Source organism: Bos indicus x Bos taurus, chromosome X, assembly GCF_003369695.1.
Source record: "Bos indicus x Bos taurus breed Angus x Brahman F1 hybrid chromosome X, Bos_hybrid_MaternalHap_v2.0, whole genome shotgun sequence".
Taxonomy (NCBI): Eukaryota; Metazoa; Chordata; class Mammalia; order Artiodactyla; family Bovidae; genus Bos; species Bos indicus x Bos taurus.
The window spans coordinates 86,037,446-86,056,079 of NC_040105.1; the positions used below are offsets into that span (position 1 = coordinate 86,037,446).

Consider the following 18,634-nt stretch of genomic DNA (forward strand, 5'->3'; position numbering starts at 1 on the left):
TAAAGGGAAGAGTTGACGATGGCTCTAAAGGTTCTTTCTAACGTGATGGGGAGATGGCACAAGTGATAAGCAATGCAGGAAAAGGTACACGTTTGACACATTGCTTATAGAAGAGTTATTTTTAATGTCATTGTAATTTTGACTTTAATCTTAGGTTATCTTTTTTCCTGAATTTGAGCATTGAAGACTTTAAATTAAAATTTTATTGAAAATTATTTCAAGATATGGTAGTGAGAGTGAAAAATACTATTTAATATATTCTTATATCATTGTCTTATTTCTTTTTTCTTCTGGTTCTTCTGGAGATATAATCACCACACAGCACTTTTTAAGATTAAGGTGTGCAGCATCATCATGACTTGACTTACAGACATACATCATGAATGATGACCACAGTAAGTTTAGTAAACATCCATCATCTCATATAGATACAAAAGAAAAATTTTTTTTAATTTTTTCCTTGTGATGAGAACTCTTAAGATTTACTTTCTTAACAACTTACATATACAACATACAGAAATGTTAATTATCTTTGTCATGTTGCACATTATATCCCTGGTCCTTATTTATCTTATAACTGGAAGCTCGTGCCTTTGACTGCCTTCATCCAATTCTCCCTCCTACCCCTCACCTCTGGCAACCACAAATCTCATCTCATTTTCTATCAGTTTGTTTTTGAAGTATAGTTAACAAACAGTATGTTAGTTCCTGCTGCACAACATAGTGATTGGATATTTTATACATTTCAAAATGATCACCACAAAAAGTCTAGTTTCTGTCCATCACCATACAAAGATACTACATAATTATTGACTGTATTCCTCACATTGTACTTTTTATTCCCATGAGTCATTTATTTTGCAACTGGAAGTTTATACTTTTTAATCTCCTTTGCTTTAGAAAATATATGCATTATAATATTAGATAGTAGTATTTAATATATAATTCTATGTAAAGGCATAATAAAGAAAATAGAGGAACAGGATCCTTGATAACATTATTTTCTTTTAGCTCATGCCACAAAGTGAAGTTTAGAAAATAAAAGATAATTTTTATAGGCTACGCTTGCTTGAAAAAAACATTGATGTTGTAATATTTGTTAAAGTACAGCTAAACCCTCAAAATTCCTTTTCTAACCAAATATACATTTTGTGGATGGGAAATCTATAAAGAAATAAATGTTTGTAAACACTGAATGGTTGTTATGGAATTTAAATATCTGTACTTATTACCTAAGAATGTCTGGGTTTCAGGGCTGAATTAAAATGTATTCCAGGCTTCCTTAAATGTAAACAGCATGTCTTTTGATTTGTCTAGGACAATGGAAACTGACTGAATTTTGTACTATGATAAAAGTCAGCATCTTCTCTTCCATCTATTTAGCAATACTTCTTGGTAATCTTTTCTCCTTTGGGGAACTTTCCAGATGTTTTGTGAATATGATTCCAATTTAGAAGAATTGTTTTTATATTGTAGCTGACTGATGTCCTAACTGAAACTCTTAGACTAGTGTAACTCTATCCAAGGGGTCTTCTCCAACGCATGTAGGAGTGCTCTGTGACACTTTGGCTTCCTTGACTGGCCTAGACCCTCAAAGCTGCCTGTGGGGGCAGTTTCCTGGAGTCAATGAATCCATCCCCTATTGCAGTAATTTCCATTAACAAAGAAAATAACATTTCCAGGTATCCGGGATCACTGAGTTTGAGCAGTGTTCATATAGTGCAATAAAAATGAACAGCTAGTCCCACAAGATTATTTAGATGATTCTTTAGAAACAATGTCGACTTGTTCTGAAAGGAAAAGAAGCCCTGAAATTTAGTGAAAATGACAGGGTGGTTGCTGTTGTACACATTGTTAAAAGAATCATTTTCAAATAAAAGATTGTGAACATTTATTTTTATGCTAATATGTTGTAATAGTCTAGCATGAAGTAGTGAAACAACCTCAGACAAGTGTCCAATCTGTATTATGACTACATTTATTTCTTAATTTTTCTTTAGAGAATTAATCACCAATGGTTAGTTTTATCTGAGTATGGATTATGCCTTTTATGATCTCCCATGGAAAAACCCTCCTAAATCAGAACTTTCAGCTACCTTACTTGGGCCTAGTAGTTGACTTGTGTCTTGTGTTTGCTGACCACCTTAAATATTTGCCTGTTCTTCAGTTCAGTCACTCAGTCATGTCTGACTCTTTGCAAACCCATGGACTGCAGCATACCAGGCCTCCCTGTCCATCACCAACTCCCGGAGCCTACTCAAACTCACATCCATCGCGTTGGTGATGCCATCCAACCATCTCATCCTCTGTCATCCCCTTCTCCTCCTGCCTTCAGTCCTTCCCAGCATCAGGGTCTTTTCCAGTGAGTTGGTTCTTTGCATCAGGTGGCCAAAGTATTGGAGTTTCAGCTTCAGCATCAGTCCTTCCAGTGAATATTCAGGACTGATTTCCTTTAGGATTGACTGGTCAGATCTCCTTGCAGTCCAAAGGACTCTCAAGTGTCTCCTCCAACACCACAGTTCAAAAGCATTAATTCTTCGGCACTCAGCTTTCTTTATTGTCCAACTCTCACATCCATACATGGCTACTGGGCATAATTTAAAAAGTAAAAGTCTCATTTAAAAAGAGTCACAAGTTTATGGTGTCTGATTATAGATGCTTTTGAAACTGTGGACCCTCTTTTTCCTCTCATTTTGGCACTGATATAGAGACTGACACAAATGATCAACCCAGTAGATAAGGAGACCTATGTTTTCTTGTTATTTCATTGAAATATTGTTGATTTACAACACTGTGTTAGTTTCTGGCATGCAGCAGAGTGTTTCACTTATCCACACACACACATATTCTTGTGTATTGTGGTTTATTACAGGATATTGAATGTAGCTCCCTGTGCTGTACAGTAGGACCTTGTTGTTTATTTAAGATTCCACATATAAGTGATATCATATGATATTTATCTTCCTCTGTCTAACTTTTCTTAGTATGATAATCTCTAGGTCCATCCATGTTGCTGCAAATGGCATGTCATTCTTTTTAAGGCTTAGTAGTATTCCATATATGAAAGTGAAAGTGAAGTCGCTCAGTCGTGTCTGACTCTTTGTGACCCCATGGGCTGTAGCCTGTCAGGCTCAATGAAGTATCACTCTCTCTAGTCAGAATGACCATCATTTAAAAAGTCTACAAATAACACATGCTGGAGAGGTGTGAGGAAAATAATTTTAAAAATAGAGTATAGATATTCTTGCCGAAAACCATTTCAAAGAATCTTTTCCCTATAAAATGTACTGGCTAGCACTCACTTTAATTGGAACACTGACCTATGATTATTTTATTCACTATTCTTGTGGGACACCTATCAATTTTAGTGTCCCAGATTTTCTTAAGCAAACATGTTTCATGGTTCTGGTATTTTCAAAGTTTCTATAGAAACTAGAAATTTGGGAACCTTTTTTTTTTTTTAATCCTAGTGCTCTGATTTACAGTTCTGTGTATGAAAAGAGGAAGTCTTATCACCTCAACCCAAGTGAAATTAGTAGAGTACCCTTCCATGATATGCTAGTTCTGCATTTCTTGTGCTTAAGGGAAACCAGTAGGAATCCAGGAGCTTACAGTATCATTAGAGTGGTCAGAGCTAAACTTGTGACAAGGTAACCTGGCCTCTCAAGCAGTGAGCCATGATCACCGAGGGAGCTGGCAGACTGCCCTGTGCTAGTGAAGTGAGAGCCAGTATGGAGGTGTGAGGAGTAACAGCCTCAGGAGTACTTCCTTTGGACAGTGATGCTACTGTGTTGTGCTTTCATTTGACGGTTGTTTCACAATGACTGAATACATAGGTTTCCCCAGGACTTTGTTGCTTTGCATTTGATTTTGTTTGTTCTGGTGTGTAGGTCTCTAACCTAAGGGATGTATGCTTTCTTTTTGTTGTTGTTCTCCCCCCCCAGTTTTACAGCTAGATGTAACCTGAGGTATTAAAAGTCTGTGACTTCTTTAGATCAGACAGTAAGTGACTGAACTCAGTGGGGGACTTGGGCCATATTTCTGACTCAGTTATTAGTGATCTCCCATAGGACTTGTACTCAGAGGTCTTTGAGGGTGACCACGACTGGAGGCAGGTAGCCTAGCAACACCAAAGTGGAAGTCAGAGCTCCCAAATTCAAAATAATTGCAGGAAGTCCAGTATAATCAATAAAAATGAATATGATTTTCTTTTAAAATAGTTTGCTTGTTTTAATGACATAGGTAACCCCAAGTGGGCTGAGTATTATTAAATAAAAGTCTTCAAGAGATCTGCTTTTTCATATACACAAAAAATGTGTAGTTATGGTGTTACAGTGTTTGTAGATGGTTAATTCTACAGTTCTGAAAATAGTTTCTCTTTCAGCAAGTCCTGTACTTCTCTTCCAACCTTAATTACAAAGTTGATTTACTTAGAGGAGCAGACCCTTCTTTTCCTGTCAGCATAGGTCTGTTTGAATTAGCACAGATTTTTGAATTAGTGGAGCTCAAATTAATGACGTTTTATTCTGTTACAAAGAGTTTGTTTTCCTTCACTGATAATTATTTCCAGGAAAGTTAAGTCCACAGAAATATTCTCTCAGTTTTGTTCACATTGTTTACCAAAGTCTAAGAAGTGGCTTTTTAGTTACATGGGGGAGGGAGAGGCTGTGGCAGTAGCAAGGGAAAAAGAGGTGCTACAATCTGGTCTCTCAGATTTGTAAAGCAGGCTCTGAGCAGCATTCTAAACCAATATTATTTTTGTAAAAGGCAAACCAGACCTGGGGATGTGAAAGTCTAATGTGATTGAGGGAATGTGTGCTGATGCATACTAATTCTTTAACCCCCATCAGCCCAGTGGGTTGTTAGAACGTCTCAGTTGAGCATTCTGACAGCCCCACAAGTGGGGCATCAGCAGTCCATCCATCTTCTCCAGAGTCAGCTTCTTTCCCTTTAGATCATTCTCATTACCTGTGAGAGGTGATTTCCAACAAGTCCCCTTTTCCCTTTAGACACTTACTTACCTGAAATCTCACAGAGAACTGGAAGAGTAGGCAGAGGATTTTTTTTTTTTTAAGGAAAATTTTTTTTATTTGTGAACTGATATCTGATTTCTTTCAGACCCTTGTTCATTTAGAGAGACTGTTATCTTGTGCTTCTTTCTTCTGTGCCTGCCCTGGCTGACTTGTGATTCATCCAGTTCATAAGATGTTCCTTTATAAGAAGGTGTGAAAGGCCTAAAGAAAGATGAGTAATATGGGCCCCTATATGTTCCAAACTACAGAAAAATAGTAGTAATAATCACCACACAAACCTAAGAGGCCACTGAGCTCCTCAAGGTTACAAGGCATCTGTGTTTTCCTCAAAGCAGGGAGAGGTCACTGAGATCAAAGTAACTCTGTAACTCTGTCATGGGAGTAGATTATTATCTATTTATAGCAGTCTATGAGTTTTAGATTGAAAAATGTTGCCAAACTGTGCTGCACTGTGAATGCACAGTAATCCAACTAAAGACTCAAAACACCAGTTACCACCTTCTGAATGAGCAGCATTTAATAGATTTAATGGATACTAAACCAAGGAAAACATACTTCAGTGGACAGTTTTTCAGTTGATGGATAAAAGGCTATTTAGAGTATAGGGGAATGTTGACTGTTTAATAAAGCACAATCAGTGGGGCCATTTAATATTTATTATATTGCCAATAAATATTATTAAATACACAGTGAAATGAGACTACCTTCCTGTATTCTTTCTTTCACTATCATTGACTCACTAGCTACTGAATGCCAGTCACTGGGTATACAATGGTGAGCAGAAGTGGACACGGTCGCCGCACTCAAGGAGCTGATGGTCCAATGAAATTAGACATAGAACACATGCAGAGGTGTAAATAGTCAAAAACTAAGTTTTTAATTTGAGTTTCTATAGGGTTTTGCTTAGTCTTGTAGATTTTCTTGACATAGCCTAGTATCCATAAAGTTAAAAGTAGTAAGGCCCTGTGAGTTTAAGTACCTCTCTCTCTTTTTTTATGTCTCTAAAATATGACTTACTTTGAAACTTGTACTTATCATTAGGTACTCTGAGTTGCTCATATAAACACCAGTTGTACCATAGTGAAACTTCAATGAAGCAAAGTGTTCCACAGGACTGCAGCTGAACATACTATGCCCCTATAGGTAAAGTTGTACTCAGCACATAGCAAGCATTCAGTAAATATTTACTGCATTAATTAGTTCATGATCATAGGTATCTCTTCCATCAGTAATCATTAAGACCACCACTTACTCATGGCAAGTTTTGCTGCTGTGGGGGACAGAGCTATTGTCACATGACTGTAATTTAAACTGCATGGCTTTTATCCATTGCATTTTTTCCATCCCCAAATGATGCAGTTTCCTTTTAACATCTATTGTGGTTTTCCTAATATGTACTGCAGTACAGAATCAGCAGTTGTTGTTATTTCAGCAGCATATTGCAAAGCGTTTCCAACATATTTCATTACCCCATGTGCTTGTCTCATGGAAACAAAAATCAGAGTGGACCTTTTCAATGAGAGAATTAAGTAATTTTTAATGGTAATAGAACGGGAAACTATACAAGTAAAATTTTGATTAGCCTTTGAAAATTAGATTTATCAAGATATAAACCAAACAAGAGATGAAGAGTTAAAAAATACCCTTTTCTGTTTGACCAGGCCTACTGTAAACATATTTGTTGAAAGGAATAAAGTAAAATCTGTTCCAAGTTAAGACACTGGAAGATAGGTTGGATTAAAGTCCAAGGGCTTTAGCAGTACACGAAGAACCACATATTTTTCCCATGCTGGATCCACGCATGGTGTTGTGCTGTTTACTGGAAAATGGGTGTTCAGGTTATCTTGCCCTGACCAGCTTTATAGTCTGACATATTTATAGACACACCACCAGAACATAGTGTGGCATTTACAAGGACAGATTCTCTAGTTGCGAGAGCTTGAGAAAAGGGAATGAAATACCTTATTTTAAAAATGTATAACTCTTCTGCTGAGCAATCCTATGTAGCTCAGCAGCTAGAGAGAAGTGACAGGCCGGAATGGATGGCCTGGACTTGCACTGGGGAGAGAGCAAGGGAAAAGCACACTGGGGAGAGAGAACCACTAACTAGGAGTGAATAAGAATAAAGAGAGGTGAGGAAGGAGTGGACTGGAAATGCAGAGGAGGGCAGTGATAAAGACCGCGTTGCTCTGCTGCTCCCCCACCCTTATCTGCTCAGTTTCTAGACTCTGCGTGACTTCAGCATGCTGACAAGTCTCAGGGGCCTGGCACTTGGGAAGCTCACTGTTTCACTGTTGTAGCTATTCCCCAGTGTCTTTGGCAGCACTTTCTTCTTCCTCCTCCATACATCCCTGCTGGAATATTAGTGGATTAGGCCAGAGCTGGTCAACAAATATGTGAAAGAATACTGGAAAGATGAATGGATGGGGGACAAGGGATGTCTGAAGATGCAGCAGGCTAAGCCCTGACTCCACTACTCAGTAGCTGTGTGACTTTGGGCACATTACTTTCTGCTCCAGTTCCCCCAGATGTCAAGTGAACGGTGTGGACTAGACGGTCTCTAAGTGCTTGTGGCTCTGGCATTTTGTGACTCTGTGACTACAGGGGGTCTTGTTCTCAGAGGAACATCTATTGTGCTTTCTAACATAATGTAGCATTAGCTTGTCAACTTCATGAGGCTGTTTTGAGTGTCCGGATAAAAGATGTGAAGACCCTTTGGAAATTCTATGAAGAATCATATAAAACAAAGATGATATGAATGGTTTAAAGGAAACTTTCCCCCAAAGATATCAGATAGTGATAAAAACGAGAGTTCCATTTGAATGAATGTTAAGGAAAGTTACAGAGGCCTTAAAAACAGGCTTTGTTGTTGAGATATATGCCTCGAGAAAGTACGCAAATCAAAGAAAGTGATTCTGTAAACGTGTGGTTGAGCAGCTAGGCTGCTAGGGTTGAGGTCCTTGACTTTTCTTCCCAACCCCCAACCCCTTGGCAAGGGTACCTTAAAACCCCAGAGAAAAAGAGGCAGTGGACTGGGTTGTACCTTTATCTGTCACCATCACGCATCTACTCCCTGAAGGCTGAAACAGAACATTAAAACCAGTATGGAAGGGAATGGGTCATCCTGACCCAAGAGCCGCTGCCTTGCATGCTGGTCTGTACACTTGTCCAGTAGAAGCAGCAGCTATATGTGTTTGTCTTAATGTTCTCCTCTCTCCCCCCACCCCCATTCTTCTCTTTCATCTCCTTGCAACATTTTACAGTTTTTCCTTCCTTACCATAGTAGAGGAAGAAGAGGAAGAAAAAGAGGAAAACATCCAGAAGCTGGGAGAGGGTGAGAAGAGAAGGAAAAGAAAGATGAAAAACATATCGCTTGAGTCAGTGGAGAGGGCTGGAGTCTTTCACTCCCTCTTCCTCAGCAGGACTGAGTTAAGTTGATCAGTTGATTTTGTACCTCATCTTCAAGACTGACTTAATTCTTTTATCCTTTGTTACCCTTCGTTGCCTGTCAGTGACATCTGAGAAAATCATAGACAGGCCATCCAATAAGAACCAGCATGTTAGCTCTCAGCAGACCTGCACCAGCTAGCACTAACAAGAGTTTAAGAAGGGACAGTAATCTCTTAGCATAGGTAAGACTGAACCGCCTCACACAGCACATCAGTGAGAGTGACACCGTATGTTTCACAGTTTACAGAGTTCAACTTATAGATTTGATTACCATGGAGAGAAGGAAGGGAAAAAAATTGCATGACTCTTGTGGTGAGTATGAGGGAGCTTATTCATTCATGTTGGAAAAGCAAAGTTAAAAAATCAGAAACAGGCCTGCCAGTCTAGATATGTCCAAGACTAGTACTTTGGTAACGCTATTATGACTTTCAGTAGATTAAATTTCAAATTGTGGAAAGGCTTCAGAATAAGGGAAGGCTTAGTGTCCCACTAATAGGCCTTATTAAATTTAGATAAAACAGATGTTTTTCAGTGACAGCAGCTCTGAATCACCAAGATCAAAATTAAGAAAGAGCAAAAACAAGCCAAAACTTTCACTAAAAAAGTACTATTTGTCTTCGTTGCAGAACCTGCCCACACTTATAACCTACAACATCCAGTTAAACCCCAAGAGAAGCCTCATTAATTGGGGGAAAATTCCTTAGAACTGATTGAATGTGCATATACCGAAGTTGATTCACTAACATTCTAGAGGCGGTGCTGTGAAAACAGAATGGAGCTGTAGAGGCAGGCTGTCCAGAATTCAATTCTTACCTGCTTTAATGACCTTGGGCAAGTTGCTTCATCTCACTGAACTCAGTGAACCTCAGTTTCCTCATCTACAAAATGGAGTTGTTTTGAGGACTCAACAAGATAACACATGTCTAGCACTTAGCACACAGCAGGCACTCTGTAGGTATTAGCTCTTTTGTATTGAAAGCTCTTTTTGCTCATAGTGTCTAAGTATATCAGAACCAATTTCTTAGAATTTGATTAAGAGCTTTAGATTAGCAGTCTCCTAAGAGCAGTACATCCAGACCATCCATTGTGGAGTGGGACGAAAAGATTAGAAATTCTATTTATGATCTTTTACATAAAATATAAGAAAGTACTGACACTCCATTCATATTTAATGTATGCATTGACCCTGGTGCTCCCATTTGGTCTATGTCAGTGGGTCATTGTCGCATACTCTAAATTGAGGGATCTTGAGGAAAGTCTGAGAACCACGATTTGCTGGGAGTTGATGGTGGCACACTACTTCTTTCAGTCACTTTTGCAGTATGTTGCAGCGTATTTCAGTTTACGAGCCTGGTTAAGTAGATGCGTGGTTCTTAGTATTATCTTCAATTTGTGGTTTCTTTGCAGGAACCTTCTTAAGCCATTTGACTATTATGCATAGGTTGGCTATAGCTAGTTAAAGCCACTCAGGGTAGACAAATGGCTTAAGAACATTCCTGCAAAGGAACAGTGGAGTGATGATAATAGTCATAATATAAGCACAAAGCAAGGACAAGAAAAAGGTGGAGCTAGCTGCCACTTCTGCAAGTCACCTTGTAAATTGGTTGGCCAAGTCATCAAGTGAAAATGAATATAATCTAATTGGACCTGACAAGATGTCAGCCCCCCAAAGAAGGAAATTATCAAGAACATTATTTGAAATATGTATTTATACCCACTATGTTCAACAGCAAACTTATTCTGAGTCTGTACTGTGCTTTGGATATATTCACTGTACGTGACTGTGATACATACTTTGTAAATAAATATACATATTGAGGATGTATGCTCAGACTTCTTTTACTGATAAGAATGCTCAATCAAAACAGTTTGGAGACCACTGGGTGAGATGAGGAAAGCATGGAGCTTCTCATCTCTCATCCTGTGTCTGCTGCTTAGAGAGTGTTTACATTTTTTTCCTAAGGATTTTGCTGGAGCATAACCAGTAAGATAGAGAATAGCATATCTAAATCCATTGAAGATAAATTGAGCACAGTTCAGGGAATTGCATCTCTTGGTAAACATTTTTTTTATATGGAAGTAAAAAGCCAATCCCTGCCCTGGAGATTTTTTAAAACCTAGCTCAGGAAAACTAAGAGTTACATTACAAAGCAACATATGAATGCATGGCTGCAGGATAATGGAAATTCTTGATAAAGAAGTATGTTGCTCAATGTAATAGACGTCTTACTAGAAAACAAAAATGTGTATACATTTAATTTCTGTGAATTTACCTGCAATTCTGGGTCATTTGGTAACCAGTAAACCAGTAGCAGAGAGTGTAAACAGATCCTTCCAGAAAAGACATTAACCTTGCCTAACCTTGCCTCTCAGCCTTCCTATCAAACTCTTTTACATGTGTTCATGTATTATTTTGTAATCTACTATTCTTAAATCCTCTGTGGCTCTTCACATAATAAAAGGCATACTGCAGATGCTTAATAAATATTTTGAAAGTGAAAGAAAATGAAGGGTTCTCAAAAACACCAGAACCTGAAAGCATAGCCATTATTCTCTTTCAATGGTCACAGCAGTTCCTAGAGCAGATAATTTGCTTTGATCTTCTCATAAGTTTGAAGGGTCAATCTTAGTCCTGAGGCTCCATTCCTGTCACCAGAAACATGACATGGAGGCAGCCCTGTGGGTATAAACTTAACAAATAAAACCTTGATGATGGCGGGGGAGGGGCACTACTTACTGAGCCCCTGGTGTATGTAAGGCACTTGTGCGGGTATTATTATTTTGTTCACTTGTCACAGTAGCTCTGTGAGGTAGGTACTATTAGTATCCGCATTTTATAGAAGAGGAACTGGAGGCTGGCACAAGTTAAGAGACTTAACCAAATGTCACAACTAGCATGCAGTGGAGCCACAATCCACATGTAGTCGTTTCTGATTCCAGAATCCAAGCTTTTGATGATTCTCCTGTGCTGTGTTCTATAGGACTGTGAAATAGGGCTCATATGTTAACGATGACTTCAATTTTGCATTTTTCAGAGCTATTTTTATCAGTGGTAAGTCACAGGGAACTGTTGTTACACCTTGGAGAAATGCTTCTGATGACCTTGGGAAAATGATGCTTGTTCAGGGTTGTAGAGGTTTTTCTAGATTCTCCAAGAAAGGCAATAAAATTGACATTTGATTCAATTTAGGTAGTTGAATTGAAAACTGAGAGGTAGTTCAGTTTTATAGTATACAAACTTAGAGAACACAGGGGTCAGATCCCCTGAAACTTTGAAAGTCTATGTCAGGTTATTTTTGTGTTACATTCTCTTCAAAGTAGAGATAATCTCATGTTTTCAAATTTCCCAAGATGGAATCTGTTGGTGGTCATAGTGTAATCTGTTTTCCATACCTACAGATTTTTTTTTTTTTATTGCCAAGACTATATTGAGAGTACTGTTCCAATACTGTATAGTAATGAATGGCCTAAGTCATATTGAGTCTTAACGATGAACCTGAGTCATGCAGAGAAAATTATGTCCGTTATACTCTGGTAGAATATATTTTAGAAGATTTCCATCAGAAAAATAATTAAAAACCAGTTTCTAGCCCTTCATTTCTAAAAACAGGATCAAGTAAACCCAGAAACTCTGCAGGGAAAGCATCATGTGGACGCTACATGGAGAGAGAGGAGGAATACCTGCCACATACACCAAACATTTAGCCATCTGTTTCTTCACATGAAGAAATATCTTTTATTGATATTTTCCAGTTGTAGTTCTGCTCCACTAAATCAAATTCACAACCTTGTCTCATAATTTACAGGTGAGGAACTTGTGCTAGGAGGCAGATTCTTGACAATATTGCTCTGATCATCACAGCATGTAGCCCAGAGAGTATTTTTCCTTCCTGGTGGGCAGCTGTGGCCATCTCAGAAAGTAGAGCCTTTTAAGAATTCCAGATTAGAGCATAGAGCAATTCAAGGGCTTTAAGCCATTCAGAGGACAGTAGGTGATAACAGACTAAAGCCTCTGAATCCTATAGGATAGGAGCCAAATAACTTACATGAAAACCTTGAGCACCCACCACTCTAGATCTCCCTCTCCCTCCTACCCTTCCATTCTTCCATCCTTGCGTTCTCTCTCTGCCCCTCTGTGTGTGTTTTTTTAACTTTCTTTGCTGCCCACTTCCTTTTTCTGCTTCTAGTTTTCTCTTCCTCTCCATTTTTATTTCTTTCTATATATTTTAATTTTCTTTTCCTCCTTCATATTTTCTCTTTCTTTTGTTCCATGCCCTAGTTCTTTCCTCCACTCCCTGCTAAGTACCCATCCTATCATGCTTAGAAATACATATTACAATTAATAAATTATAGTGTTAATGCTCATTAAGCAGCAAGTAGATTGTACTCATTACTCTAAAAGGGAAAAACATGTCCCAATTAAGTAAACATTTACATGTGGCTTACAATTAAAATTTTCCTTTCTTATGGGTCTCAAGTCTCACCAAAATGAGGTTCCCTTCCTCACTCCTTAAGCATGACCATGTCCTTTGTTGTTCCTCTCTACATTTAGGTTTGATGAATGATCACTTACTTTTTTGCATTCTGCTTTGTGCCTATTTATTTATTTTTGGACCACGGGAAGCTAAAATTGATACTTAATGTGGAAGAGAGGATATAGATAACTTTTCAGATTTGGGCTTAGGATTCTAATATTCTCAGCTCCTGGAGTTTAGACACGTCACATGTCCATTCTGTTCTAGAAGCTCTGATGAGGAATGGCAGAATTTCCAGATAATTGAAACCCCTTGTGTAAAAAGCTGTTTTAAAAAAAATTTTTTTTAATTAATGTATACTTGATTTGCTTTTCTTCACCTGTCCAAACAAGGATTTTAAATTTTGGTTATTACTTCCTTGTCTTGGAAAATGATTGCTTGTAATATGAAGCCTTTCTCAGTTTGGTATCTTTCCACTGGTTAACTGATTATGGTCATCAGTGTTTTAGAAAGCAAAAGAATGAATGAATGAGTGAATGGCTAGCTATCTAGACTCACAAATAATTTCTGTTGCATGCTCTGTTGTTTGTGATGAGCCTTGCCATATCTAAGGCTTTGTCTCTTTTCAGCTGTTTTTTTCCCCCCCTCATAGTTTCCAGGTACTGTCACAAACCATGTGATTCTTTGATAGCTAAGCTCCTAATACTTTTTTCTTTAATGTTCATTTTCATTAAAGTGCTATTTAACATTAGATATTAACTTTGACAGATGTTATTGCTGCTTCTCAATTAGGTGGAATATATTCTTGGGAAGATGCCAATTTGAATTGAATATATTTGAATTTGGTATTGAATCAAACTGTTGTTTAAACCTTAGCCATCCATCATATGGGTGATGGAGCAGCCAACAGATTTTTGTACATAAGTGTTTTTTTTTTTTTTTCCCTAGCAATATTTAAACATTAGAAAATGGCTTCCTATTGTAACAAAGAGAACTTCATACAAATTTACTACAAGATCTCTTTCTTTGTCAGTTCTTTAAATTGGCACATACTACTTTGGTATAAAATGCTTTCCATGGACAGTATTAATATTTAAAAATCTTTTTTGTTCCTGCAGATTTCCAGTAGACAGGACATCTAGCTCTATTTACCCTTTGGCTACTAGTGAATGCTGTTAAATTATTATTTATCTTTTTTAGGCAGAGGCACTGCAGGTATGAGATCAGAATTGCCTAGTAAGGCAAGCATTTTGTTTTAAAATAAAAAAAAAAAACCTCATAATCCTGTCAAAAGTAGCAACTAAGGAGTGGATCCTAGAAAGAATTGTGAACTTGCATCAGAGAATCTGGGTTGTCCACCTACTTGTGTCACTAACCAGCTGGGTCAACCTCGAGTAAGTCACTGCCTGACTCCCCATAGCATACTGTCTCTAAAGGCTCAGCTTCCGCATCGCATATTCTATATACAAAAGGGAGCAGGGCCAAGAGAAGCTGAACCTCTTGTTTATCAGCCATCTACCCCAGTCTAGCAGCTCTGAGGTAGTCTCCAGCCGCATTTTTTCATCTTTTTAATAATCCCTTAAATCCTCGCTAGGCTTTCATCGCTTGTTCTTTTCCCTAGGAATTTGCATTTAGAGATACTGAGGGCTTCCTGCCGTTTGGAATTTGTCTATGTGCATGAATTTAATGAAAAGTTACCAATGAAAAATGCAAGAATTAAAAGTCTTGTTTGAATGAGTGTTTTTGTAAAATCAGACTGTTTACATCATGATTAACATACCTTTATTAGTTCAGTGTTTTGAAATTAATACATTTGAGTGTCGTATAGCAAGGCATGATTGTTATTTTATCTTATTAGCCATGCTGGCATTCTCCCTGGAGAAGGAAATGATAACCCACTCCAGTACTCTTGCCTGGAGAATCCCATGGACGGAGGAGCCTGGTAGGCTACAGTCCATGGGGTCGCAAAGAGTCGGACACGACTGAGCGACTTCACAGAACAGAACAGCATTCTCCCACTCACTCTTTGATCTAAACATTTTTTTTTAAGTCCCTGGTGAGTAAGCAATAGACTCCATATCACAAGGAAAGCTTCCTAGCCTGGTCCTCAGTTGCACTTGAAAATTTTGTTGATTTGAAATAGTTTGAATTGTACTGAGCTAAAATATACCTTTCACTGGTTTGCTAGGAAATAAAATAATAACCTGCCTCAGAGTGTTGAAAAATTAACTGTATGGCAACTTCAACATGTGTATTTTTTAAATATATATGAAAGCTAGAGCTAGATACAAAAATCTCTTCATTAAAGGAGACCTAGTACTATAATGAAAAAGGCAGACAGTAGAAGTGTTGGCGAGAATGTAGGGATATTGGAACCCTTGTACATTGCTGGTGGGAATGTAGGATGGTACAGCCACTATGGGAAACTATTTGTTGGTTCCTCAAAAAGTTACACAGAATTACCACGTGACCCAGCAATTCGACTCCTAAGTATCTACCCAAGAGAAATGAAAGCATTACTTTCCACAAAAACTCATACATGAATATTCATAGCAGCATTATTCACAGTAGCCCAAAAGCAGAAATAACCCAAATGTCCTTCAACAGATCAGTGGAAAACAAAAATGTGATATATCTATAGGATTGAATATTATTGTTCAGTTCAAAGGATGATGTGCTTTTACAAAAGGTATTAAGCTGGCACTAGTGGTAAAGAACCCGCCTGCCAATTCAGGAGACATGAGACCAGGGTTTGATCCCTGGGTTGCGAAGATCCTCTGGAGGAGGGCATGGCAATCCACTCTAGTATTCTTGCCTGGAGAATCCCATGGACAGAGGAGCCTGGCGGGCTACAGTCAATGGGGTTGCAAAGAATTAAGACAGGACTGAGCAACTAGCACATACCGATACATGCTGCAACATGGATAAAACCTCAAAAACATTATCCCAAGTGAAAGAAGCCAGACACAAATGGTCACATAGTGTATGATTCCACTTATATAAAATGTCCAGAACAGGCAAATCCATAGAGGCAGAAAGTAGATTAGTGCTTGCCAAGAGCTGGGGGGAGGGAAGAATATGGACTGACTCCTAATGGGTATAGGGTTTCTTTGTGGTGTGATGAAATATTTTAAAATTGGATGGGGTAATGATTGTACAATTCTGAATATACTAAAAATCATTGAATTGTGTACATTGAAAGGGTGAATTTTATGGTATGTGAATTGTATGTCAATAAAGCTGTTTTATAGGAAAAACATTAGCAACTATATTACTATAATTATTTGAAATTATAAAAGTGTATTAAAATTACATTTCTCCCGGGGCTGGGAGGAGGGAGGAATGGGGAGTTAGTGTTTATTGGGTACCTTGTTTCAACTGGGCAAAATGAAAAAAGTTCTGGATATGGATAGATGGATGGTGGTGGTGGTTGTACAATAAGTGAATGTATTTAAGCCCAGAGAAATATACACCTAAAAGTGGTTAAAATGGTAATTTTTATGTTTTGTATATTTCACCACAATAAAACCTATAACCCTAAATATAATATTTTATGTTATTCTAATGTATGAGGCTTTTTACCCTCTCTTTTTCTTTTTCTTTTCAAAAGGAAAACTGAAAGTGTGTAAGTTTGGATTTTTATGCATGGGATTCTTCTGTTTTTTACAACTCCTCTCCTGGGTGGGGTTGGGGGGGGTGTTATACACATATCATATATGTCTTTATGTTGGCTTTGAATAAGAACTTGAAAATATTTCTTAAAACTTTATTTGCCAGTTGGAAAATAAAAGAAGCCAACCATAGGAAATTTATGTTGTTAAATTATGAAATAGTGAAATGCTATTCTTAGAGTATGAATTATCACAGATTTCCTGATTTTCTTGGTTAATCTTGGCTCCTTGAATGGGGAAAACATGTATGCTCTCTGTATAACATCTCTGTCTTTCTGTAAGCATTTTCCTCTGTATGGCAGGACAGAACGAGCACCACAATGTATCGAAAATACTTAACAAACATAGGGTATATTTGTACAGTACAGTGAGTGAGTTTCTGAATGCAAAGGAAGGAATGGAAAAAAAGAAAATCCAGCAATGAGGAAGTCACTGAAAAAGGAATTAAATTATTTCCAAAGGTCATGGAACTTTGTTATGACCCAAGCAGTTTGTAGGCTCTAAGTTTGTAACCTCTAAGGATTAATCTGTGAAAACATTTTCTAAGCCTGGCTGTGCTATACAGGACATTTGAAAATCGACAGCACAAATGCCATTAATACAGTGGGTAATCAGAGGTGTGTTTGTTTTCTTGACCAGGAAGTGGTTTCTTTTAAAAGTACAGGAACACACAGTGCCTCTGTGTGTGTGTCTTTGTCTTTTCTGTCTATTCTACTGTTGCAGGAAGAATTATGATCTTCCAACATTTTTGTCCTTTACAGTGAGGTTTTTCTAGAATTTGGCACTGTGGTATACTATCCTTGATTACAGGATTCAATCAGAGTTGATGTACTCAGAAATCCATTGATGTGATTAATGGTCTCCTAATCATAATTTTATTTCCGAAGATTAGCCCTATTTTCTGAAGTTTCACAGTTTTTGAGTAGAATCTTGAATTCTCCTTTAGAGGGGGCCTGAAATCTTTGTACTTCTAGTCCATAATTTGCATGATAATTTTCATTTTCTTTGATTTCTTTTGCTTGAAGAAAATAACATTTTTACCTTTTTTTCAACTTTTTATACGTTGTTCTATGGTAACTGTCCAACCTAGTGTGAACCTTTTTTTTTTTTAACATGAAATATATATATATATTTTTTTTCCTACCAGTGCTAGATACAGAATTCTTCCCCTAAGTTTCCACTGCTCTGGTTTTTATTCTCCTGAAAAATCAAATAAAACATTGTCAAATTCTACAAGTAACAGGGAAGTATACAAGGAAATGACTATACAGGAAATGTAATTGATCATTCACTCTTTACAATTGAATCGGTTACAGGATTGGCTAGTAAACATAATCTGCTGAATGAACAAAAATAACTTCTAAAATCTTTGGAGTGCTTGAATGCATTTGGAGATTTTGGCACCTTTCTCACCTTACTGATTTTTTAAGAAATTCTTACCTTTTTCAAATGATTGCATTTGAAACTAGGAACTCGTATCTAGTGACTGTTTTAATATTCGCTTTGTTTTCAACAGTGCCCTTAAAGATAGCCGTTTTCCCCCAATGACAAGGGATGAGCTGCCACGGCTGTTCTGCTCAGTGTCTCTGCTCACTAACTTCGAAGACGTCTGTGATTATTTGGACTGGGAGGTAAGACAATAGAGAATTTTTAAAGAAAAAGGAAGGTAACTTCTGAGTAATTGTTTAAAAATTAGGCCCAAGATAACTCTTTTGTAATGGAGATGGAGATAACATGGATAAATAAACCTCACAGCTGATCAATGAAATGTGAGTGAAGGAGTTTTTCTTTTCTTTTTTTTTTTTGAAGGCAAAGTACCTTATGTTGTTTAAATACCCCAAACTAAATTTGCTCTTCATTTTTATCCTATTAACTTCACTACAGCACCTCATAAAAGCTGTTAACAAGTAGTAAGCAGGATTGATTAGAATTTATTTCTCGTCTCTGGTATGACTGCCACCAAACAGTTAGGTAGTCAGAGGATATACCACAGTAACAAGCAGCA

General features: G+C 37.6%; 1 protein-coding gene across 4 annotated transcripts in view; it reads left to right on the forward strand.

Moving 5' to 3' along the window:
* AMMECR1 (Alport syndrome, mental retardation, midface hypoplasia and elliptocytosis chromosomal region gene 1) overlaps window positions 1-18,634 on the forward strand; it is a 116,025-nt gene that overhangs the window by 75,709 nt on the left and 21,682 nt on the right. For all 4 annotated transcript variants that reach the window (XR_003509540.1, XM_027533161.1, XM_027533162.1 and 1 more), the window contains one exon: window positions 18,146-18,260. Coding sequence is in view for 3 of the 4 variants with exons in the window: in XM_027533161.1 (XP_027388962.1) it covers window positions 18,146-18,260 (115 nt within the window). In the remaining variant the exon portion in view is untranslated. The remainder of the gene's footprint in view (window positions 1-18,145; window positions 18,261-18,634) is intronic.